Below are 22,812 nucleotides of genomic sequence, written 5' to 3' on the forward strand. Positions count from 1 at the left end.
GACCATGCTTTGCTTCCGGTTCATATGCACCGTCGTGTGCATGAGAACCCCTCGCTGACGTGCTCAGCTGACGAGCTGGCACCTAGTTGGGGCTGCAACATAAGATCGCAGTTACCCTCAATTCCGATTTCTGTCGGACAGTGAACAAGCCGACCACTATTCAGGCCTCAGGACCGCGGGGGTGAACTCGGCATGATGCTTTCCACGACCAACGCGCAGATGTGGCCTGCAGCGATAGTGAGCGAAGTTCCGCCGATCCACTCGATCTATTGAATGAAGTATCAAGGCAGACCAGCTGATATACGTGCCTTTGATCACACCGACGCCATCCGTGTGCGGCCTTGTCACGAAGGCGATTGCCAGGCTTGAGTCGTGGCCGCGACTGCTAGTGGATTACGGACACATCCAATGTGAGAGATTCCAAATTATCATGCACTGATCATTAAACGCAAGATTGTTTCACATAACGTGAGCAATGTCCGTGTATAGACGTGAGCTCACTGAGTACCTCCCCGGATGCGTGTTTGATAGCGACACGACGTCATTCTAGTCATGCTCATGCTCAGATGAAATTGCTCCGCCGCGAGGCCGAAATGCTTCCGACACTCTATCCGCCTGAGACGGGATGGATGTATGACATTCTGGTCCTGATGATAACGTTTGCTGGACGTACAGTATGTCATTGTTTCCGGATGTTCGCCAATTCACATACATTCACATCGCTGGAGCGCAAGGGGCAGCTCGCACGCGCGGCCGGCTGGCGAGGTATCGTTCGCCCTCATCCCAGCGCAGGGCAGAGAAGCGGGAAGCACCAAGTGTTGTGTACATTTGTTAGGTCGTATTGAAGCCCCATCGCACCGTTGCCTTATCGGGGCCTGTGTCCCTCGTCCGTAGCGTGGCGCTTCTCATTCAGGTCCAGGTTTGGGTGGACGTCCGACAAACACGAGGGTCGCTGGCACAACAAGCATACATACACGCCATACGTACTTTTCACGCCGCTGGGGAGACGCCCATATGTCCGGCGCCCCGGCCAGCATGGCTCCGATGGTCACTTTCTGCCATTACTGTACAGTATGCCATATCGTCAACATGTCACACGATTGAGCTTCGTGCAGGATTCGCGGTAATGCCGAATTCGTGGACCTGTCAGTGGTATAAAGGTGTACCCGCATCGTAGATGGGTGGGCCCCTCACCTTGAACCAAGTGGTGCTCTCCACCCACTTCTCGATCCGATCGCCGTTTCCTCTTACCTTTGTCACTACTTATAGCAACGATGTGTAGCATGGAGTGGTCAGTGCAACCAAACTCGGGGAGGCCTCGTAGCTTCGCTAATACCACCCCGCACTCGGGTTTTCGCAGCTTCGGCGACCAGTACAGGGGCTGCGGGGTACGTCATCCCATTATTCCTGTCATGCGAGTTGACTCTCACAACTACGGTATCGTTAGCACTACGTTCGCGTGTATCAGACTGGTATAACCTACGACTGCAAACAACCACAATGTAAACTGAGCTCAGCCCACATGCACAAGACGGCCCGGAACTGTGGCTGCAACACGGTACGTCGTCGGCCCTGCAATGTCCCGACTCTGCGTCTATCAGTTTTCCCGAACGCCCGAGGGTTAACGAACCTTCTTTCGCGCATGTGCGTCCCACTACAGGAGTACGCAGATCACCGCAGGGTGCAGAATCTCTTTCAGACCAAGTGCGAGGCGTGCCAGATCTACGAGGAAGAGCTGCGCGCTGCCGAATTCCGAAAGCTCGGACGCCACCGACAGTAAAACACACACACGCCTCATCCACCACTCAGCATTCCGTCACCGCCATCATCATTGTCATTGTGTATCATGTTGGATGCATTGAATTTCACCGTATTACTGCTCATTTTACATCCATTAATGAAACCATGCGTATCCTGATTCCTGAATGTCTGAAATGAGCGGTCGAGGTCATTGATATATATTAGATATTACAATCGAGGCGAAAGCAAGCGTCTGATAACAAAAAGCCGATCCCGGATCGATGATCGGAGCGTAGCGTGCTGGTGCGAACCCGGTTCCGGGAAATAGAACAACAACGTGCGGGTCTTCGTGGCATGTACGCTGCCCTGATACCGCGTTCGACAATTGTGTGCAGAACCTGTGATGCGTCAGTTGACCGGGCTTCTGCAGATCATAACAGCTCGAGCGCGGGACACCTGACCGCTGTGCTTCTCGGCGGCCTTCACGCTTGATGCCGCCGATTGAAGCAAAGCGAGAAAGGGAGCTAAAAGCGTTTACCACCCCGCTTGATGGGCTGACGGGCGCCTCGTCGCACGGGTGCACCACCGGAGGGCTTCTTTGGTGCCGCGACGTTGTCGCTATCGTCGTCATCATCGCTAGTAACCACCTTCTTCTTCTTGAGAGTCTTCTTGGGTGGCACTTTCGAGCTCTCGTCAGATTCCGTGGAGGAATCGGTGGCTTTGGTTTTGCCCTTCGATTTTGGAGCAGGAGACGGCGAGCGAGGCGCGGACACCTGCCGGGAAGGGCGGGACGATTCGGCGGGGGTGGAAGATAACGCACGGCTGTTTGGCGGCTTGGTCGGGCTGGTAGGTTTCTCGTGACTGGTTTTCGCCTGCGGGGGCAGAGGTGCGTCATCTTCGGACTCGGTTGCCGAACCGGCTGCCTCGGGCTGCTCAGGTGCAGTGGTTGGCGTCTCGTCAACGAAAGAGTCGACGTCCATCTTTGGATGTTCCAGATCTCCCTTCAGAAAGGTGAGCGGACGACAAACATCACATGTTCGCTGCGAGGCACCTTGTGAGCAGCAGAGCTTGGAGAACGCATCTGCATGGGGCTTGTAGGCGGCTTGATATTAAAGGTCGACGCCTTCGTGCGCGGCTTGACAAGTTCGACGGTGAGATCCGGTGTGTCGGCTACGGTGCTAACGCCGGCTTATACGATGATGAGCATAAGCAACGTCATTCACATCTAAAAGGAGACCTACGAAGATCCGGCACGAAGTTGAACATGGCGGTCATGCGCCGAAGAGCAGTCGCGATGCGGGGCTTGGAAAGAGTATTCTTGATGTGGGTGTCGACAGAGCGGCGTGCCGTACGGCCGACCTTGTCTACGGCCTTAACAAGGGTGTTAGGGACACGATTATGGGGTAATTGGCTGGGAAGTGCGAACCTTCTCCACATCGCTTGCTGACGCTTCAGAAAGAGGCTCCAAAGATGAGAAGGCGAGATGGTTGACGCTGATGAGAGGCATAATCAGGTGTTTGGACAAGAGGTCCGCCGACGACTTGTAGCCAGTGAAGACAGTCTCCCATCTCCACTTGAAGTTGGAGCATTCAAGCTCGAAGGCTAGATCCTAAGGGTCTTGTCAGACCGCAGCTCGGGAATATGGTCCACATGGTGGTACGTACAGCCTCTTTGGACTTTACCACATCAAAGGAGAACTCATCCATGCCGCCGATCGTATGGGCTTTCGATAGGATCTCCAAGTGATGTGCACGCCAAGACTCCTCTTCGTCTTCATCTTCATAGACTGGTGGGGCGCGAGAGGTGTTGCAGGCGCGCCACCTTCGGGCGAACTGATTGCCGGTGAGTACTGAGGGAGAAAGCTCGGTTTATTCTCATTCGACGGATAAGTGATCACTATCGCAAGCTGACCTTCGGCCCATGTAGACTTGGTATCTGTGAACAGGACATAGCACACGAGGTCTACCGTTGAGTAGTAGAATTTCTATTGGTCACCAGTAACAAACGGCTTGAGAAAGTGAGCTGTGCGTCGCAGTATGAAGAAGTAAAGGAGCCGCACGAAGAGATAAGGCGTCGATGTCGAAGAATCGACTTTTACAAGCCACTCCTTGCTCAAAAGGAGTTTAGAGTGTTCCTGGAAAGTTGACGTCGATATCTTTGACGGAAGAAAAGGGCACTGACTTGCGCACCTCGGTGAAAGGCTCCATAGGTGTATGCGTAGAAAGTCGCGGGACTACCGTTCGTTTTTCAACTAAGAAAATTCTGTGGAGACGGCTCTCGAATTCGGGTTCTGGGCAACCTGAGGCTCCTGGAGGGTATTTGATAAATCGACGCGTGAAGGCAAGAACGAAGTTACGCGTGCAGGGGGTGAGGCGCGTTCTTTGCGGAGACGATGGGATTAGCCGAAAAAGGGGTGTTGACGTAATCCCACAGCAAGTGGGTCCTGCTAGTTCCGTCCTTACTCCAGCTGGAAAATTGCAGTGCGTGTGTTTTCACCAACTTCTTCCATAGTCTAGCTAACGAACAAGCTTTAGGTTTAATTGTATAATGGAAGAAGGAGAGATTCCGTCTTCTGGTGAATATGCTCGTGATTACGACCCCTCGTATGAATGGCCTGGAGATACCAGTGACTCTGCGACCCCGGAGGAGTTCGAGAAATCACTACAGAAAACACCATTTTGGCCGTCTCTACGGCTACTCGTATTGCGGAGCGACATTCTTTCCAAGACTAAAGTGCTTGCAGTGATAGATGAGTACGAGGAGGTGCAATTCGGACGTGACATCCCCCCTGCTGGCTCAGAGACGCCGAGAGTGCGATTGAAAGAGATGGAAGTATCCAAACTTCATGCCACGGCTTACTGGGACGCAACTAGACAGGAGTGGGCAGTCGTGGACATGGGCTCCAAGCACGGTACCTTTCTCTCGCAAAGTGTCGAGAGTGACGATAGAGTACGCCTCTCTCCTCCCCGCGTCGCCAGTGTTCCTCGTCCTATCCGACACCTCAATATCCTGTCGATCGGAAGCACCCGCTTTGTTTGCCATATACACCCGGATCATATCCCATGCGAGAGTTGTGCCTCGAGAAGTGGCGGAGACATACCCCTCTTCCACAAGGGTGGTGAAGCGAGTGCTCTGAAGCGCTCGAGAGATGTCGCTGAACTCGATCCGCCTGAGGCCCCATCCAAAGATCCTCGCAAAGCCCTTAGCATGCTGAAACAAAGCTTGCTGACGCGACATAAGGTGTCCACCGCATCGCCCTCTTCGACAATATCACCATCGTACATCGATCGCTCAGCTCGCCGACGCGCGCTCCACCCTGGTTCCGTGACAGATGCGCCTGGAGTGTCTGACCCCAGAAACTTTTCTCAACTTATGTCTGTTCCCCCACATCAAAGAGAGAAGAAGTCCAATACACCACCTATCCCTGAGAAGATGCAGACGAGTTCACCATCAGCTGCGCCGCTTTCTGACAATAACATCGGGCACCGACTTCTCACGAAACAGGGATGGGCCCCTGGCTCATCTCTGGGCATGCCGGCAGCGTCAGGATCGGATGACAGCGGAGGAGGGCTGATTGAACCCCTCGAGCTTCCCTCGACGAGCAAGCGGGCAGGTCTCGGTATGCCGAAGAATGATATCGACACTCGAGCCTCAGATAGCGTTGATTCTCAGGCCGATTGGAGAGAGGCCGGGAGGCAGAGACGATGGGGCACCATGCGGACGTCAGGCTCGGACCGATGAAACTGGGATGGCCCGCCAGCCGTCGGGGTGGGCCGACTAGCGCGAGGCGTCTTGGAGGTGTCGGTGAGACATCATGCATCATGGCAGGTAAGTACATATTAGTATTGTAGGTCTGGAACTCCTGTCAATGCATTGACCTCTGTTCACCGAACGCGGTTACGATTCAGTTGCAGACCATGATGTTCCGTAACCGAACTGGCGCTATGACGTAGTAGTTGGATCAGACATTCCAATCTGCACCACTCCAACGTGACGGCATCGCTTGTGAATCATCCGCATCATCCTCCGTAGTCTCCGGGCCAGCAGCGCTCTCCAACGAGCGAGTGCTTTCAGAGGATCGGAGAAGTGGGCAGGGAGGCGTTGAGCAAGGAGTTTTCTTGAATGTGGCATGCGGGGGGGCCGGTGGACTTGTGGGGGCTTGACGTGGGAATGATGGGACGTCATGTTACGTTATAGTTGTATACGAATATGGGCGTCATGTTTCGAACTTTACGGCAAGGTACGTCGCGTCGCGGGCCCCTGTACGCGACGTGTCTGTTTTGGAGTGTTTTTTCCTATCACGTGGTTGGTTCGCGTTCTACGCGACGCTGCCTTTTCTGCAGTTCAGAGGCCGACCACAGCTTGTGTCTTCCCTCAACTCTCCTCCCTGCACATAAAGCACTTGCAGGCCATCGCCCATTTCCTTCTCGACATTCACCGTCTCTTCCTTTTGTAGCCACCTTCTCCTTCTACACGCCTTAATTTCTCCTTCAGTCTCGTCACTGTCTCAACGCCACCCTTCTCTCATCGTCGTGTAGCTCTCTCTTCAGTGGTATGGCTAGCAACAATGTTCGAGTACGTTATCCAACCATCTCATATTCTGTTCTCATCCCTAACGCTACTACAGCTCCAGACACGCAGTCGTCTCACCGGCATCCAACGACCTAAAGTGAACGGCGACGAGAACGCCACCAGCAAGCACTCTCGACAGCTCTCGGGTTCCGGTGCCACTCGTGCATCGATGGTCCTCCGAGGCCTCAAGAATGAACCCCAGCGTCCAGCTCTCGGTGAGGTCACAACGACCGCTGTTAATCGCAAGGTATGCACCGCCGCCCTGTACCGCCGATAGGCACTAAAGGTACCGATGGTTGATATTCGTATCCCCGCAGAGCGCCAAATCCACCGGCAAGGACGGGCTCAAGGACACAGACGCTGGCCTCAAGCGCAGCAAATCTTCCACCACTACCGCTACTAGCGGCGCCCAGCGCGTCCCCCTTGGTACCAGCAGAACTGAAACATCCGGCCTCGCCCAACGCGCCCGCCAGTCGGTCGGTCGCGTTCAGAAGCCGTCCGTCTTTAAACGAATTTCGCGCCAGGAACCCGCTGTAGCAGTAGTAGTCCCTCCCGCCGAGCCCGTGCGGGAAGAACTAGAAGAATTGGAAGATGAGGACTCCATGGTCGTTGAGGAAGAGGCAGCCTCCGATCCTCCGGTCGAGGCCGAGACAAGCAGCGATCAAGAAGCTGAAGTCGAGGAACTGGTCGAGGCCGAAGAGGTTGAAGCCATCGACGAGGCGCTCGAGGCTTCGTTGGAGAAGTCCCCGCGGATGTGGCCCGACGTCGACACCGAGCGGGTCGTCCGACACACCCGTGAAATCGAGAAGATCAAGGCCCACTTCCAGGAGGAGGTCGATTTCTTCGACACGACCATGGTCTCGGAGTACGCGGAGGAAATCTTTGAGTACATGGAGAACCTTGAGGTTAGTCGAGGTTTCCAAGTATAACGGGGGCGTCGTTGCTCATGTTCTTCATCAGGAGGACATAATGCCGAACCCTGACTACATGGACGGCCAGAACGAGATTAACTGGTCGATGCGTCAGACCCTCGTCGACTGGCTCTTGCAGGTTCACTTACGTTGGCACATGCTTCCGGAGACCCTGTGGATCGCCATCAACATCGTTGACCGCTTCCTTACTCGTCGAGTGGTTTCCCTCGTCAAGCTCCAGCTCGTTGGCGTCACTGCCATGTTCATCGCCGCCAAGTACGAAGAAATCCTGGCACCCTCTGTTGACGAGTTTGTGTTCATGACCGAAAATGGCTTCAAGAGAGAAGAGATCCTTAAGGGCGAGCGGATTGTCCTCCAGACCTTGGATTTCAAGATTTCCCAGTACTGTTCACCGTACAGCTGGATGCGCCGGATCAGCAAGGCCGACGACTATGATCTCCATACCCGCACGCTCGGCAAGTTCTTGGCCGAAGTGACTCTGTTGGATCATCGATTCTTGCGTTGCAAGCCCAGCCTTATAGCTGCAGTGTCGATGTACAGTGCGAGGAAGATGCTGGGAGGCAAATGGGTGAGTACCCCTTTTATATTATTTATGGTTTACCTCGTGTCCGCCGCACCCCGCATCACGTGGCTAACATGTTTTCTTTCAGAATGACGCATTTGTTTACCACTCCGGCTTCGTCGCGGAGCACCTAGAGCAAGGTCATCAGTGGATCTGCGAGAAGCTACTCGAGGAAAGCTTCAAGGAACAACATGTCTGCCAAAAATATGCCCATAAGAAGTTCCTCAAAGCGTCCATCTATGCTATCGATTGGGCTCGCACGCACCAAACCGGTCCTTCCGATGACACGAAGCTCAGGAAGTGATTACCGTGACGTTCACGGTTTCATCTATCGGCGGTATATCTTGTCAGTGGACGTCGACTTTTCATCATTGTTTCTTGGCATACAGTTCTCGTCATCACATTACCACGCATTCCTCTGCAATCCCACTGTTTGACTACCACATTCCAGAGCCTCGCACTATGTCTCCATCTCGCTTTTCATTGCTATCACTCCATGCATCTCTACAATTCCCTCGAGTATCCTCAGTCTACATCTCTCTCGTTTCTCGCCTTAATCTCAGAATTCTATCATCTATGCCCCATCATCATCTCATCTACCCAGTTTTATATCTCGACATTTACCACCAGCACCCACAATGATCTGTATGTCATTGGCATCGATCTCGAGTACTATCTCGTCGATATTTTTTTCTCGCTTTGGATCTCTTATTTCTCTGTTTATTCCTAACTTCCTGTCACATCCAAAAACGGTGCCATTCCCCGCTGGTTTTATCTGGTATTTTCTTTACTCGACTGTGCCCATTCCTTCCTTTTCCCCTTTGCCTTTCTTTCTCCTCGCCACGCCCTCACGCCAGCTCTCCTCTCCTCTGTCTCTCGTTTAAGTCAATGCCTCCTCCACGATTATGCACTCGCATGTTCTGACTCTATCTCATCGCATTGATTCATTACGTGTATATAGTAGCTACGTCTACGGCTGCGTCTGCGTGTTCGGAACGCGCCAGCTGGTAAATTATGAATCAATGACCTTTCTCTCTTAGTACTGTTCCTCGCGCATTCGAGTGTGAAATTCGGCGTTCGAAGCGTGATCATTAACCGTTCCCTTGTGGTTGCTTGGGGGTGTTGATTGTCATCACCTTGCGGGAGGATGCGGGGTTTGGGAATGACACGCGCCGGTTGCTTTGCTATGCCGTCTTCGCAGCGGGTGGAGGAGCGGGGGGATTTCACGTGCGAAATGATAATGCATGAAATAATGACATCGCCGGCGCGGGGCGACGCTCTTCACACCTCCCTTGTACCATCTCCCATCCCCCTTCACCTTTGCTGTTTGTATCAACCATGACACTCTCGTTCAAGGACAAGACCGTCGTCGTCACCGGTGCAGGTGGCGGACTCGGCAAAGCGTTTGTTCACCTCCCTGATGTCATAGCCCTCTATCTGAACTGGCTCCGACCTCATGGGGTTTCGTTAATCCAGTTACTCGTTGCTGTTTGCCTCGCGGGGCGCAAACGTTGTCGTCAACGACTTCAACAAGGACGCTGCTCAGAAGATTGTTGATGAGATCAAGCAGGGTGAGCAGCATGCGTTGCTCTCTGTATCCGAGGGTAAACTAAGATGTCGTGACGTGCAGGTGGAGGCAACGCTATTGTTAACACGTCCTCCGTGACGGAGGGCGAGAAGGTCATTCAGAGCGCCGTCAGTGCCTTTGGCACTGTGCACATCCTCATTAACAACGCTGGCATCCTCCGGGATAAGAGGTGTGTGCATTGTGTGTTCTAAGCATTGGCGAGCCAGGTTTATGGACGAGTATGTTTGCTCAGCTTCGTCGCCATGACGGATCAGGACTGGGACGCGGTTGTCGCTGTGCACCTCAAGGGCGCGTTCTCGTGCACGAAGGCTGCCTGGCCCATCTTCCGCAAGCAGAAGTTCGGGCGGATCATCAACACTGCTAGTGCAGCGGGTCTCTACGGTATGTACATAATTCATACCTACAATAACGTTTTATTAATTTCGACATAACTTCTCTAGGCAATTTCGGTCAGGCCAACTACAGCGCGGCCAAGATGGGCCTCGTCTCGTTCACCAAGTCGCTCGCGCGCGAGGGTATCAAGTACAACATCAGCTCGGTGGTCATCGCACCGGTCGCTGCGTCCCCCATGACCGCCACCATCATGCCCCCAGAAATGCTTGAGAAGATGAAGCCCGAGTTCGTCGCCCCCTTCGTTGCCGCCGTCTGCCACCCCGAGGGACCCAACCCGTCTGGTCGCGTCTTTGAGGTCGGCGCGGGTTTCGTGGCTGAGATTCGCTGGGAGCGCTCCAAGGGTAGAATTTGGAAGACCGATCCTAGCTTCACTCCTTCTGCTGTAAGTATTTGTTTTACTTTCAATGTGTGATCTTAATATTTATTCGTTGGCTAGGTAAAGGAAAAATGGTCTGAAGTCGTTGACTTCTCTGAACCCAGGCAGTAAGTAAACCCCATGAGTATACATGATTTGCTAATTAAGCGTCCGCTTTCACAGTCCTGAAGCTGTCTCCGACGTGGAGCCGACTCTCGAAATTGCCGCCACCCTGCCCAGCAACCCCCAATCGAGCCCTGCCGTCCGCTTCGACGGCAAGACCGTAATTATTACGGGTGCTGGTGCTGGCCTCGGCCGCGCGTACGCGATCATGTACGGCAAGCTCGGTGCCAATGTCGTGGTTAACGACGTCAGCGACAAGGGTGCCAATGCCGTCGTCGACGAGGTCAAGGCTGCCGGAGGCAAGGCCATTGCCGTTGTCTGCTCAGCCGAGGAGGGCGAGAAGATCGTCAAGGCCGCCTGCGATGCCTTCGGTACCGTCCATGTTCTCATCGCCAACGCTGGTATTCTCCGGGACCGCTCGTTCACGTCGATGTCGGAGAAGGAGTGGGACGACGTTATCGCTGTCCACCTCCGTGGCACTTACAAATGCGCCAAGGCTGTCTGGCCCGTGTTCCGCAAGCAGAAGTATGGTCGCATTGTTACCACGTGCTCTGGTGTTGGCATCTGTGAGTATGCTCGAGATCGAATTTTCTCATTTTACTAATTATTCCTATCAACTATTCAAGACGGGAATTTCGGTCAAGTGAACGTAAGTTTTTCCAAAGCTTGTTATTTATTTTTCCTTCCCAGCTAAATTCTCGTACAGTACTCGACGGCGAAGGCTGCCATCATGGGCTTGACAAAGACTCTCGGCTTTGAGGGCCGCAAATACAACATCCTTGCCAACGTGATCGCACCCTCAGCTGGTACCGCGATGACCATGACTATCTGGTACGAATATCTCACTTCGAAACGAATGACTGGCTAAAACAATCATCTAGGACCCAGGACATGGTAGATGCCTACAAGCCGGACTTCGTTGCTCCTGTTGTCGGATATCTCACCAGTGAAGACAACACCGAGACCTCTGGTCAACTGTTCGAGATCTCCGGCGGCTGGGCAGCTCAGACGCGTTGGCAGCGTGCTTACGGCTACGGCTTCCCCTCTAACCGCGCACTCACGCCTGAAGACGTTATTGCCAAGTGGGATGTGATCACTAACTTCGGTGAGTGACTTCGAGTTCAAGATAAATTTATGACATATTCTAATGAATAAATTTACAGATGACGGCAAGGCTACCCACCCGACGACCCCTTCGGAGTCCCTCGAGCAGATTGTCGCCAACTTTGAAAACACGGGCTCATTGCTTGACAGCGCCGTCGAGACTGTAAAGGGGGTGGGCAACGCTATCAAGTCGAAGCTTTGAATTTCTGGTCGACCGTAGTCTGGACGCGTGTTTCTATGAGCATCATGACGAACTAGCACTTGTAATTTCTTATGGCATTATCTATTACCATCAATAAAATTGGCTATCTACTGTATATTGACTTCATGCCGTGACTTTCAAACCACTATGAAATTACCGGTACGTATTTACCGAAGCTGGCTCGGTTGCAAGTCCAATATCATGCATGCTAAGATCAGCCGGGGAGCGTGCAGGTGAGAGTCGGCATTGTCCCATTCTCCCATGTGATTACGCACCGAGGATACATCCGTCATGCACACTTTACCCCGCTTTCCCGCTCTTTTCTTGTACAGCCAGCAGTAGCACCTATCCACCACCAACATGTCCCTCCCCAAGATCTTCGAAGACTCAGAGGACTCCCAGCTCGTCAAAGATGCCAAGAAGAACGCCCCTGAAGATTCAGACTTCACGTACACCGAGCGCGACGTCACGCTCTACAACCTTGGCGTCGGCGCGACAAGCAAGGATCTCCAGTGGACATATGAGGGCGATGACAACTTCTCTGCGCTGCCTACGTTTGGTGTCATCCCTCAGTTCATGGCGAGCGCGGGTGTGTCCATGGACTGGGCGCCGAATTACCACCCGGTGCGTTTCGTGCTTCCCGAGTACACGCAGACGGATAAGCTGACGGGTGATCAGGCGAAGTTGCTCCACGGAGAGCAGTATTTGTCCATCAAAGCACCTATTCCCACAGAGGGGACTCTCGTAAACGAGACGAGGTGCGTTTCGAGCCCTCGCGTTGCTCCTCGGGTATGAACTGAAGACGCCCATAGATTGCTCGAGGTGCTCGATAAGGGCAAGGCCGCGTCCGTGACGCTCCTCGTGAACACCAAGGACAAAGCTTCTGGGAAGCTCATCTTCGAGAACCAGGTCACCGTCGTCCTCCGCGGCGCTGGTGGTTTCGGCGGAAAGAAGAAAGGCAACGGTGAGTCCTGACCGGGCACCCATCTTTCCAGAAACTTGGGGGGCTCAGTGCGGCTTCCTACACGTCATGTTTCTAGATAGAGGCCCTGCGACTGCTGCGAACAAGCCGCCCAACCGCGCCCCGGATGCTGTCGTCGAGGAACAGACCTCGGAGTCGCAGGCCGCTCTGTACAGGTACGTCCAGAAACACAGCCTAATACCCCGTCCATGCGTCTGTCTACCCCTGGCTGCGCACGCTTACACCCTGTCCTCTCAGGCTAAGCGGGGACTACAACCCACTGCACGTACGTGCTTCCTGCCGCTCGCAGCTTTATGTAGCAGTGCACAGCAGTTGCTGACGGTATTCCGTCATCGGCCCGCACAGATAAACCCCGACTTCGCAGCCATGGGCGGTTTCGATAAACCCATTCTACATGGTGAGAAGTCTGTGATGAATGGACCGCCCACTCCTTTGCTGAGACTAGCTGCCTCATAGGCCTGTGCTTCATGGGTTTCGCCGGGCGGCACGTCCTGAAGACGTTTGGTGAATACAAGGACATCAAGGTCCGGTACGTATACAATCTATTCATAGCCTTATATACAGCAATCGCCCTAATCACTTACTGCTAAAGGTTCGCTGGCTCGGTATACCCCGGCGAGACGCTCATCACGGAGATGTGGAAAGAGGGCAAGAAGGTCATCTTCAGTCAGTACAGCCCTGATTAGCTCATGGCGGTGTCATGGCCTCGTTGTCTGACGTCGTTTTCTCTCTCTAGCCACCAAAGTTAAGGAACGAGGGACTACGGTCCTCGCTGCTGCTGCGGTCACCCTGGTTGATGAAAGTGGCAAGGCCAAACTCTGATGCGTGTGCGTGGCATCGCGCACGCATTTTCCATTCATCTGGCTACAGTCGAGTGTCATTATGTATTTTTCGCCAGGAATACGGGAAAAACTGTAATGATATGTGCATTCGTCCTGGAAAGTCTATAGGCTAGAGCAAATACCCTGAGAAGCGGAGACCCGAGACCCATATTGTTTGTCTGAGATACTGTTCACTACTACGAGGGGACTGTTCTTCCTGGAACGCCTAACGATTAATGAGCGTTCGGAGAGGCAGACCTTTTGGGGTAGCAAGAACATCGTCCTGCGTAGATAGTATGCGAATTCAAGCTATGCGAGAAGATCAGTGAGCACCACAATGAGGAGGTATAAATGCGCGAGTTGCGTAGGACGGGTATATGTATAGTTGGTTAAAGAACGTGCGTGATAATGATAATAAATAGAATCGTGCATGAGAGGACCGCCCATATTAAGGATAGCTAAGGAGGTAGGGGCAATGTACCTAGATGGATGAGATTTAACACATCGACTGGAAGATCGATGGTGCGCCTAAACGAAAGGGATTAGATACTTAATACACGTAATGAGACCGGATGAAAGTTACCTGGGTAGAACCAGAACGTAACAGCGAGGATGATGTAGAGACACATGAGGATCATACCCTCCAGCCAATTGGATTTGCCGTCCGCAACGGTGTAGTTTACGGTGAGGACTGATAGGCGATTAATATTATTAGGCAAGTTCAGGACTATGCGACGTACCAGCCAAGAACAAGACGATCGACTCCAAAGGGTCGAACAAGAGAGTCAAGGGCTTGCCGAGAATCCAAGCCAAAGTTACGGTGAATCTGTAAGAGACCTTTGTTAGGCTACTCGGTCACGAATAATCGACACATCGATACGCACGGAATAACGAAGAGGGCAATTTGCTAAAATCATTGAGAGTTCAGCGCAAATCACATGGAGAGTAATCAGGACGAACAATACTGGAGCCAACGGCGACACCCAAGCTTAACATAAGCTTATCCTTGACCGAAACGCTGACGGCAGTGACGTGCTCCGCCGCGTTGCCGACGATGGGAAGCAGGATTACACCAACAAACTCCTTGCCGATGGCGCCAGACTCGGTAAGACCATTGATTGAATCAACGAGGAATTCAGCAGTGACAGCTACGAACTGATGAAGGGAATCGAACACGTGAGATACATGTTCAGTAACGTTTCTGTTGTGAACAATACATACCACCGTGACGACCACAAGCAGGCCAATAGAAACCGTGATATTCATCTCCGGCTCAACCGACTCAGAATCGTTGGCTGAGCCCGCGTCTTGCTCTGCTGCTGCTGCTGCCTCCTGTTGATCCCCCATTGGATTTCCTTCCTCTGTAGGAGAAGATACATGCTCTCCGCCGGTTATGCTGTGGGACGGTGAGCTCTTCTTGCCGCGGAGTCTTCTATGAATGTTCTTCATCTTCATAGATTCAAATTGACCGGGCTGGTATTTCTTCGACGCCTGAATCTCGCTGGTATTGTCGTCATTGTAGAGCTCCTTATGCGAGAACAGCTGGAAGACAAGGTAAGAAGCGTATACTAGAAATAACGTGTTAGCAAGACGCTCGCTGGTTGAAAATAGTTGACAAACTGAAGAGCAGGATGATGGCAACCTGAGCAAAATATGAGCGACGGCAAAGGGCTAAGAAAAATCTTCAACGTACTCCGCGTGAAGTCTTGAGAATGTCGCTGTCAATAGTGCCCTCCTGGTATTGTGTTTCGTTCGCAACGGTAGAAGGTAAATTCTGGAGGGCTAAATGGAAGGCTCCTGGTAGCAGCACAGCAATGACACTGATGACCAACAGCGACGAGTTGAGCTGGACGGCACCTAGAAACAGGTTTAATATTATGTTTCGATGGCGGGGAGCAATACGCACTAGTGCCGAAACCCTGCTCTGAGTACCGGAAGCCGCCGGCAAAGAAGCACATACCGAGAACGAGAACTGAATGAAGATATTAGCAATGTACTTCTTGCACCAACTAAAGTTACTGACGTAAATTACTGAGGATAGAGCCGACAACTATAACGACATTAAGCAAATACACGCAATGAAGTTGATGTGGTCTTACGTGACGACTGAACAATCGAGAGTTCACACTTGGTCAATGCAATAATCTAGAACGCATATAAGTACTTTTTCGTTCGCTCGTCATTCGCAGAGGAACGTACCGCGACAATCAACTCGACGCTTCACAATAATTAGCTTCGGTGAGCTAAAAATATGGACCGGATACACTCACGCGTTACCCTACAGCGAGCTGATTAGATGTGACCATGACTTCATAGCACGCGGAAAAGCTCACCAAAGTGGCGTTCATAAGACCGGCCAGCGTCTGACCCACTCGTATAGAAAGTTCATCGGTGGCAAATGCAAGGAGCTAATAAAGATACACAGCCGTGAGAATACCGAGCAACAAGGCGAGCCCTATATTGCCTACCTTGGCCAGCGGAACAATGGCTAGGAACGAAACTAATCCAGGGATAAGATACCACAGCATCTTGGACTAAACTTTGGAACGTACAAACGAAGATGATGGTGTCGTTATTGGGCGTGGCAAAGTGGAGTGCCCACTAGTAACTGTGAGGGTCATCGCCTGGTGCGGACAGGGTAATGGGCTTACAGAAACAGGAATGCAAACAAGCAAGAAATTGATTGCTGGACAGCCAAAGAGTCGAGTTGAGTTACTGTTGAGTTTCAGAAGAACAAAAGGACGCACGAGAGGCCATGATAATTGCCCTAATACTCCTCCAAGCAGTCGGCGACTTTCCTATCGGCTTTTCGGGCACCATGATGTTGGTCATAGCTCGCTGGAGTGACGAGAGACGCCTCGAGTCGCGTTTGCCTTGATCTGTAGTTCTTCGACGAACGCTGGGAGTGTTTGGCTCAACGAAAGTGGGCTGGTCTGGTTTACTGCTGTCGGGGAGAGCTTCAGAAGTCCCAGCCACAGTCGTGTCGCCGCGAAGCGAACTTGTATCTTCTGATGGTGCCATTAGGCAGGTAGGGGCAGGACAATGTGATATGGGGCAGCGAAAACGAAGCCAGTGAGGCGAGAAGGTGAAACGAATGGACGATAGTTGGGGTCTTAAATCAAAGGCAGGTGGCGGGCTGAATGAGGCTAACCGCCAAGACAAAAACGCTGTTACCGTCGCGGGGCACTACATACGTCAAAACAGCAAATTACCGAGATCCCTTCCCGAGCGCTCGTTTCTTCCTAAAACGGTAACGATCGCCCTAACTTAACCCTCGACGAGTCCTGAACAGCGCTTGGACAGCTCTGCTTGTTCACTCTACAGCACGACGTTTGGGGAGGGTTGCCGCAGCGTACTGGTGCACCTCTGCGGTGGCACATCACGATGCCGGCCAGGTCCGTAAATGGTCCGATAGTAGATTCCGAGCAGAATGTTCCATTAGAAAGTCCACTAGGGAGCAGGCACTGCCTTTTAGCCTGCCAGCTACCCCGTGCGCAGTGCGGCAACACAAACCTTCATTTCAGTACCAATCAAATAATAGTCGGACAGATGGACACGCTAAGCGACGGTGAACTCGTCCTGATAACCGTCTGTACCCGCATCCTGTAGCTGACAGTTGCTGTAAGTAGCCGCTGGAGAAGCAGAACTAAGCGCCCAACAATATTTAGCCTCGGCGCCTTCGCGAGTTCCTGAGTGGGGAAAAACACCATTAGAATTCCTATTTTGGGCACACAGCTTTCCTGTTTTAGGCATTGCTTTAAGGGTCGCGCCCGCGTGTGATCGAGGTCCTCGGTTGACAATCTTAACATGAGCGCTCGGCCCGCATTGTCATTCGCACTTGTGGCGCGGCGCACACATACAGCAACTTGTCGTGAAGGCGGGGCAGCGTGGCAGCGTGGCGTCGCGAGCTACAGCGCGAGGGGCAAGCGCGACAAAAGGCGAGGTCCAGGTTAAAGGTTTGACACTCCTCAGATGTGTTTCAGGATTGATAATACTAGAGTAGCCATATATGTGTGGTGCGCTGCCAACTATTATGGCATTTTGCCGCCACTAACCGTCACATTAAATAGTTGTGTCCATCACATGCCCGCAGTGCGAGTGGTCGTTTGGAAACACTAGTACACCCGTCCTTGGGTTTACCAAAAGCCAACAGGTGCCTTTGTCTTCACATTAAATGTTTTGTTCTACCACAACTGGAAGTTCTAGATGTGCAGTGTAGGGAGACTCGCAGGCGCACAATGCTCTGGTAAAAATGTACACTTCAGTTGAGCTAAAGGATCACACGGGCTTTTGTCTGGACTTTGAAACAAAAGCGTTTCTAGGCTCCCACTCTGAGACAACAGAAATTCTAGAACAACAGAACAAAGCAGAAGCCAAGATGCCGAATTCGAAGCAATATGTACACTGCATATAGAAGTACAGAAATAAAAAGCATGTTGCAAATAGGATCTAATAGGTATTGAGATCAGAATTTGAGGGTGATTAGTTGGTATCCCAGGACGAATACGGTATAGTGCTTGTACAAGATAATTGTAAATTGCGTTTGTGAGGATTGTTTAGATGCGCATGGAGTCCCGGAACATAAACCCAAAATGTGAACTTGATGAACGTGGTCCGCTCATCCCTGGTATGCGAAAGACACGGCACCGTACAGCCCATCCTCACGTCCCAACATACCGTGTCCATGCAGCACCTAGATCGCATGAAACCCATTAGCGTTCAGATCTCAGAAAAAGTGATTAGCCACACTCGGCGAACTCACCTCCATTTTACGTGCGTGCCACCCAGTCCCACTGCTGACGTTCCCGTTGGCAGCCGCGAGGCGCTCCATCCCCTCCCTGTGAGGATGATCCGCGGGGAGATCCCTGCGGAGGACACCTCCGACCCACGCACTCGCGGTGTCCACGTACCAGCCTCGACCTCCCTTGCTGCGCACGATGCGCCAAGATCCGGCGCCAGCTCCGAGGCCCGAAAGGGCAGGGATGGACAGCTCGATGACGCGCAGCCGCGTGGGCGGCGGCTTGCTCTCCGTAGGCGAGGTCGAGAGGCTGAACGTGAACGGGGGCGTGCAGAGCGGGCGGATGAACTGTGCGTGCAGCGCGAGAGACGCCTGGCGTGCAGAGCTCCGGGGTGCGCCCATGCCCGCGCCCGCGCGGCCCCATTCGAGTTCTGGGGTGGTGGACACCAGCGTGACCACCTCCACGTTTGGGGCCTTTTCTTTCAGGAACTCGGCGACGGTGTGGAGCTCAAGGTCGGGAATGTATGAAAGGCCAAGAGAACGGAGAGCGGGTTGGGGCCGGCAGACTGAGAGGAGCTCCTTCGTCAAAGGCGAGCTTGACAGATCGAGATACGTGAGCGTGCCACTGGTGAAGCACGGCGCATGGTTAAAGATCTCGTGCAGGTCATCCTCAGTAAGAGGTGACGGGAAGGTCCGATCGCCGTAAAGAGTAAGCTCTTCGATCTGAGCAACCACCGGCGACTCAATGAGGAAGGACCGGATGCTCTCGCCAGTAAGACGAATGCAGCGAGCAAGCGCCAGAGACTTGAGGCGAGTAGACGTATCACCGAGGGCAGTCAGGAGCTCGGGAGTGACTCGAGTAGCGGACAGGTCCAAGTGCGTAAGCGAAGGGAATGCCAGAACAAACGGCGTCAGGATGTGTGGACTGATGGACTTTACGCCACGGAGGCCTAGACGCTGCAGGCCGGGGAATGTAAGCGGCTCATCTGGAGTGAAACGCACGGCGCGTGACCGCCGTCCCTCGCGGCGACCTTCATCCTCATTGCCACTCGAATCGCCGTCTTGCGGTAGGAGGTACGTAGTCACGAACTCGGTGAGAGCGCCGACAAAGACGGCGCTAACGCAACCGGTCAAGTCGATAGCGTCGAGCTGCTTGCACTCTCTCCTCCGCTCCCAATCTTCTTCCTCGGGATCGTTGGGGTCAAACATGATGCGCCCGCGAGACGGACGACCCCGACCACGCGAAGTGGCGCCTCGAAGGAAAAGCTCCTTCAGCACAGGCAAGGTCAAGGAGCCGTCCATGTACTCGGTGGCGCCAAACGATATCAGGCTTGGCATTTCCTAAGACGCGTGGTCAGCATCATGCCTGACATCATGGATTGGATCACGGAACACCAACCTTAAGCACGGCTTCGACCCGGTTTCCGGTCACGAAGCGCTTGTTGACGCCTTCCTCGACGGATCGCCTCATGCCTATAGTCCGGAAATGATTAAAGTCCAGGTGCTGCACGAACCGACCGGGGCGGGGATCGTCAATGCGGGGGACTAAACCGAAAATGGCCGTTAGTCTCGGACCTAAGAGCCGAAGCTAAGCAAACACGCAGCGTACCGTAAAGTCCATACTCGGAGCGCTCCATAACGTTCTGGACAGCGTCGCTTATGGACCGCATGATCTTCCACCGTGCGGGGCTCTTGGACTTGGTGCGGGGTCGGCGCGGGCTGGGATCCCGCGACACAGGTGGAGTCAGCAGCTCGGGCGGAATGGAGCCGTCGGGCCCGTTGAGCGTCTCGAGGATGGACTCGCGGAGCTTCTGGGCCGCCGCCTCGTCGCAGCCGCCCATGACGGAGCTCGAGGCGATGGCGGCCCTGGTGGCTGCGTTGATCGACTGCTGCACGTCCAGTGCGACTTTTTCGTCTGAGGACTCGTCCTCCTCGTCACCGCCGGCAATCTCGTCCACGAGGGCGAGCCAGCTTCCCGGGAGGCGCACTTCGATCTTCTGCCAGAGCCAGGGCTTGGCGGCTTCGTACCATGAGTGGTTGACGAGGCAGAGATTGGCGAGGGTGCGGCGGACGAGAGGCTCGGTCCAGTTATCTGCGGGCCAAGATGAGGGGAGGCCTGTGGGCGCTCCGGCGTTTTGTATGATGTTTAACGGGTCGAGAGACGGTTTGGCGGTGGGAAGGCCGGCGGCATAGACATGTGCGCAGATGATGAATAAGAGTTCTGGGGGGTATTGGAGGACAGCAGTGGTCATTGGTGAGCAAGGGGAAGACAAAAGACCAAAGCAAGGATACCAAGAGCAGAGAAGTTGATGTTTAATAGCGAAGAGAAGAGTGAGACGGTCCTTGTCGGTCGAAGGTGGGTATCGGGGATGGGGACCGTTTATATACGCGCACGGAACGGATCCCTAAAAGCTCTGCCATGTGCCTTACCTGCGTCTGACTTCATAATTTCAACGCGGGGAAATTAGGTTCGACTTCTTCTCCCACTGATCATTCGCAAAATAGCACCTTGTTTGCCTCGTCTTGCCTTTCCGCTGAAACAGACGCCCGCGCCACCGCTTGGCTTATTCCAATTCTCCAACTCTAATCAACAACTCTGGAGGCCGGAGTGGCCCCTCAGACCTGCGCAAAAGAGGTCAGCATTTCAGTTTGGCTCCGCAGGGCTCTGCCGACCGAACAGGGTCAGTTTTGCAGCCGGCTTGATCCACGTACCACACGTCACCTGATTTATGGGTTGCCCGTTATATGAGGTGATTTGACGATCCGCCATACAACATCAATTTGGGTGCATGTCGCTCGCTTGCGTGCTCTAGAACCAGTACCAACGACACATGATGCTCCCTGAGATGTTTCATTGCGATGAAAAACGTGTGTGAGCATCCGAGGTATCCGAAGGTGGAGACATGCCTGCCTTGGAAATTTTTCCTCTGCTCGTTTCACCATGAACCACTCTCGTATTGCGCGTGAGTACACGCCTGTGGTGCCATTTGTTTCTCGACCATTCACGATGGATCACGTTTCTCTGGGGAGTGTAAGGAAGCGTACCTTTTTGGCATGTCAACGGCACCCCAAAGATCAATGAAGCATCGGAACGACGGTACTTACTCCGCGTTCTAATGTATTACGACTCGATTGACGTGTGCCGAGGACGGTGATTACCCGAATTTCCATTCTCGACTTGTCCGTAACAAGCATAGAGTTTGGTAACATGATGTTAGCCCCAATAAACGGCCGTACGGCCGTATGCTGCCGTACAATGGGTTAACGTCTGAACGAACGTGCCAGCAACTCAGAGCCATGAGCAAAAATTGTACCATCATATTGGACTAGGCGTGAAAACACCTTCTCATTACCTTCTCGCACCTGCCAACCGCTATTGGACTGACAGGTTTATTTTTGAACCGCCCGGATGTCGTTTACTGTCAAACGTTTGCAAAGATCTGCGACAGGCTTCTCACTAGGTGGTAGGATGGTTCCGCCCGCATCTTCCGTTCTCGCGAGAGCATAAAGCTCTGACGCGGTGTTGCCAAAGGGTACCCAGGTTAGACACGAAAGTGTGGACATGAAGATGGATCCGCGGGAGTGGGTGGTACGCCACCACCGCGGCTCAAACGATCACAAGAACCAATGGGGTGATGGTGGACGCGCCAGCGGCACATTGCATTCAAACGCTCTCAATGGGACAACACTCACGACACGTCACGGGTGTATAGTGCAGACTGGTGCAGTGCGAGTTTGAGTTCATGTATTTGACCTTTTTCAAAAGGCTATTCAGTACTACAAATAGTGGTCATTAGAAGTTATCCAAAAATAATACGTCACACATCCATCGGCGCTTCCTAGCACGCACTTCGGGCGCTTTCACGCTTACGCTTTGACGTAGAAGTCGTACTGGGTGATCATCCATACGAGGGACAAGGCTTCGTGGCGGGCCGGTGAGCAAGGTGCGAACGCGGAGGCATGTGAAGTGGGAGCGACTCACTGGAGACGACGAGCGTGCTGAACACGGGGGACATGACCTTGGCCGTTCGGTAGACGAAGATCTCGGATGTGAAGTGACCGAATGCAATGAGGTATGTGAACAAGGCCATGTCATAGATGCTGCAAATGATATGAGCGATTGCTACCATCGCTTCGGATGGCGCCATACCTCTTGTTGTTAATGTTATACGCCGCGTATCCTCTCACCACGGCAGAAGTGAGGGTCCATACTGCGAAGGTCCTCGCCTGGAGGCCTGTGACTGGAGCTCCTGCTTAGCGACTCGCTCGCAGTATAAAGCAAACGTGACGAACTGGACTGAGGGGACACACGGCCATAGAGTCGACGTGTGAGCTTCAGTGTAGCAAAGTTTTGGACCGTGTTGAAGAGGGCCATGGTGGCGACGAGGAGCTGCCATTTAGGCAGCAAGCCCTCCGCTTGGGGAAGATCTAGAGAACAGGTAAGCAGGTGCTAGCTTGTTCAAGTCCGAGAGGGACTCACATTGAAGGAACGGGCTGAGAGACGACATGGTGTTGTGAAGGTCTGGTGTACAAGCGCTCGCGTGTCGCGTGTCTGTGCAAAGCCGAAAGACGCGCTCCGGAGGGTAGCGCCGAGTCGGGCGATCCTTTGCCGACTATTCGGTTCCCGCTCCTCACGTGATGCCGGTGAATTGGCACCGTGTCGGTTCCCACGTGTGCAATGAATTCCTTCCTTAATTGGT

At 53.2% G+C, this 22,812-nt stretch overlaps 8 protein-coding genes across 8 annotated transcripts; 4 read left to right on the plus strand and 4 right to left on the minus strand.

Moving 5' to 3' along the window:
- Positions 1-1,206: 1,206 nt before the first annotated feature.
- On the plus strand, positions 1,207-1,780 carry CONPUDRAFT_119568 (uncharacterized protein; the record flags this gene model as incomplete). The annotated part of the gene is made up of 4 exons (XM_007767656.1): positions 1,207-1,291; positions 1,361-1,388; positions 1,448-1,558; positions 1,661-1,780. Exons 1-4 carry the CDS (start codon positions 1,275-1,277, stop codon positions 1,778-1,780), a joined length of 276 nt encoding a protein of 91 aa, XP_007765846.1. The 5' UTR covers positions 1,207-1,274.
- A 79-nt stretch (positions 1,781-1,859) lies between these two features.
- On the minus strand, positions 1,860-4,098 carry CONPUDRAFT_142493 (uncharacterized protein). The gene is made up of 8 exons (XM_007767657.1): positions 3,930-4,098; positions 3,800-3,874; positions 3,652-3,724; positions 3,405-3,589; positions 3,167-3,349; positions 2,982-3,111; positions 2,792-2,928; positions 1,860-2,741 (listed from the first exon to the last, which is right to left on the minus strand). The coding sequence occupies exons 1-8, from the start codon at positions 3,945-3,947 to the stop codon at positions 2,265-2,267; spliced, it is 1,278 nt and encodes a 425-aa protein (XP_007765847.1). The 5' UTR covers positions 3,948-4,098; the 3' UTR covers positions 1,860-2,264.
- A 186-nt stretch (positions 4,099-4,284) lies between these two features.
- CONPUDRAFT_51450 (uncharacterized protein) lies at positions 4,285-5,481 on the plus strand (the record flags this gene model as incomplete). Its single annotated transcript, XM_007767165.1, has 1 exon — positions 4,285-5,481. A coding segment is annotated over one exon (1,197 nt), but the record flags the coding sequence as incomplete, so codon positions are not given.
- A 1,433-nt stretch (positions 5,482-6,914) lies between these two features.
- Positions 6,915-8,110, plus strand: CONPUDRAFT_49528 (uncharacterized protein; the record flags this gene model as incomplete). Its single annotated transcript, XM_007767057.1, has 3 exons — positions 6,915-7,217; positions 7,273-7,812; positions 7,895-8,110. 3 exons carry the CDS (start codon positions 6,915-6,917, stop codon positions 8,108-8,110), a joined length of 1,059 nt encoding a protein of 352 aa, XP_007765247.1.
- Positions 8,111-9,089: 979 nt separating this feature from the next.
- CONPUDRAFT_99772 (multifunctional beta-oxidation protein) lies at positions 9,090-13,491 on the plus strand. The gene is made up of 19 exons (XM_007767658.1): positions 9,090-9,209; positions 9,283-9,377; positions 9,437-9,563; positions 9,627-9,775; positions 9,835-10,169; positions 10,351-10,831; positions 10,892-10,914; positions 10,972-11,096; positions 11,147-11,370; positions 11,429-11,523; positions 11,947-12,195; positions 12,250-12,329; positions 12,384-12,535; positions 12,612-12,708; positions 12,791-12,818; positions 12,899-12,950; positions 13,010-13,082; positions 13,146-13,219; positions 13,290-13,491. The coding sequence occupies exons 1-19, from the start codon at positions 9,145-9,147 to the stop codon at positions 13,373-13,375; spliced, it is 2,610 nt and encodes an 869-aa protein (XP_007765848.1). The 5' UTR covers positions 9,090-9,144; the 3' UTR covers positions 13,376-13,491.
- CONPUDRAFT_135629 (calcium proton exchanger) lies at positions 13,459-16,443 on the minus strand. Its single transcript, XM_007767659.1, has 18 exons — positions 16,122-16,443; positions 16,026-16,060; positions 15,927-15,975; positions 15,843-15,874; positions 15,708-15,782; positions 15,645-15,652; positions 15,574-15,592; positions 15,474-15,519; positions 15,398-15,424; positions 15,281-15,346; positions 15,068-15,231; positions 14,995-15,016; positions 14,596-14,942; positions 14,335-14,529; positions 14,259-14,281; positions 14,115-14,200; positions 13,958-14,065; positions 13,459-13,902 (listed from the first exon to the last, which is right to left on the minus strand). The coding sequence occupies exons 1-18, from the start codon at positions 16,393-16,395 to the stop codon at positions 13,871-13,873; spliced, it is 1,608 nt and encodes a 535-aa protein (XP_007765849.1). The 5' UTR covers positions 16,396-16,443; the 3' UTR covers positions 13,459-13,870.
- Positions 16,444-17,992: 1,549 nt separating this feature from the next.
- Positions 17,993-20,364, minus strand: CONPUDRAFT_70905 (uncharacterized protein; the record flags this gene model as incomplete). The annotated part of the gene is made up of 4 exons (XM_007767221.1): positions 17,993-18,067; positions 18,137-19,453; positions 19,512-19,687; positions 19,722-20,364. The coding sequence occupies 4 exons, from the start codon at positions 20,362-20,364 to the stop codon at positions 17,993-17,995; spliced, it is 2,211 nt and encodes a 736-aa protein (XP_007765411.1).
- Positions 20,365-21,845: 1,481 nt separating this feature from the next.
- CONPUDRAFT_99783 (Erg28-like protein) lies at positions 21,846-22,669 on the minus strand. Its single transcript, XM_007767660.1, has 5 exons — positions 22,593-22,669; positions 22,406-22,540; positions 22,263-22,353; positions 22,095-22,213; positions 21,846-22,032 (listed from the first exon to the last, which is right to left on the minus strand). The coding sequence occupies exons 1-5, from the start codon at positions 22,618-22,620 to the stop codon at positions 21,980-21,982; spliced, it is 426 nt and encodes a 141-aa protein (XP_007765850.1). The 5' UTR covers positions 22,621-22,669; the 3' UTR covers positions 21,846-21,979.
- Between the last annotated feature and the right edge of the window lie 143 nt (positions 22,670-22,812).

Source organism: Coniophora puteana (assembly GCF_000271625.1).
Source record: "Coniophora puteana RWD-64-598 SS2 unplaced genomic scaffold CONPUscaffold_3, whole genome shotgun sequence".
NCBI classification, from domain to species: domain Eukaryota; kingdom Fungi; phylum Basidiomycota; class Agaricomycetes; order Boletales; family Coniophoraceae; genus Coniophora; species Coniophora puteana.

Excerpts from the sequence above, each read along its gene's own strand:
- CONPUDRAFT_142493 (XM_007767657.1), bottom strand. Across the intron at positions 3,725-3,799 it reads CATCGACGCCTTATCTCTTC|AAATTCTACTACTCAACGGT; the intron begins GTGCGGCTCCTT and ends GGTGACCAATAG. Across the intron at positions 3,112-3,166 it reads CAGCAAGCGATGTGGAGAAG|GCCGTAGACAAGGTCGGCCG; the intron begins GTTCGCACTTCC and ends ACCCTTGTTAAG.
- CONPUDRAFT_99772 (XM_007767658.1), top strand. The coding sequence starts at position 9,145 with ATGACACTCTCGTTCAAGGACAAGACCGTCGTCGTCACCGGTGCAGGT. Across the intron at positions 12,196-12,249 it reads GGGCGCCGAATTACCACCCG|GCGAAGTTGCTCCACGGAGA; the intron begins GTGCGTTTCGTG and ends ACGGGTGATCAG. Across the intron at positions 13,083-13,145 it reads TACAAGGACATCAAGGTCCG|GTTCGCTGGCTCGGTATACC; the intron begins GTACGTATACAA and ends TTACTGCTAAAG.
- CONPUDRAFT_135629 (XM_007767659.1), bottom strand. The coding sequence starts at position 16,395 with ATGGCACCATCAGAAGATACAAGTTCGCTTCGCGGCGACACGACTGTG. Across the intron at positions 15,783-15,842 it reads CCATTGTTCCGCTGGCCAAG|CTCCTTGCATTTGCCACCGA; the intron begins GTAGGCAATATA and ends TATCTTTATTAG. Across the intron at positions 15,232-15,280 it reads AGAGCAGGGTTTCGGCACTA|GTGCCGTCCAGCTCAACTCG; the intron begins GTGCGTATTGCT and ends ACCTGTTTCTAG.
- CONPUDRAFT_99783 (XM_007767660.1), bottom strand. The coding sequence starts at position 22,620 with ATGTCGTCTCTCAGCCCGTTCCTTCAAT. Across the intron at positions 22,214-22,262 it reads TATAACATTAACAACAAGAG|CATCTATGACATGGCCTTGT; the intron begins GTATGGCGCCAT and ends TATCATTTGCAG. Across the intron at positions 22,033-22,094 it reads CAGCACGCTCGTCGTCTCCA|CCTTGTCCCTCGTATGGATG; the intron begins GTGAGTCGCTCC and ends CCCGCCACGAAG.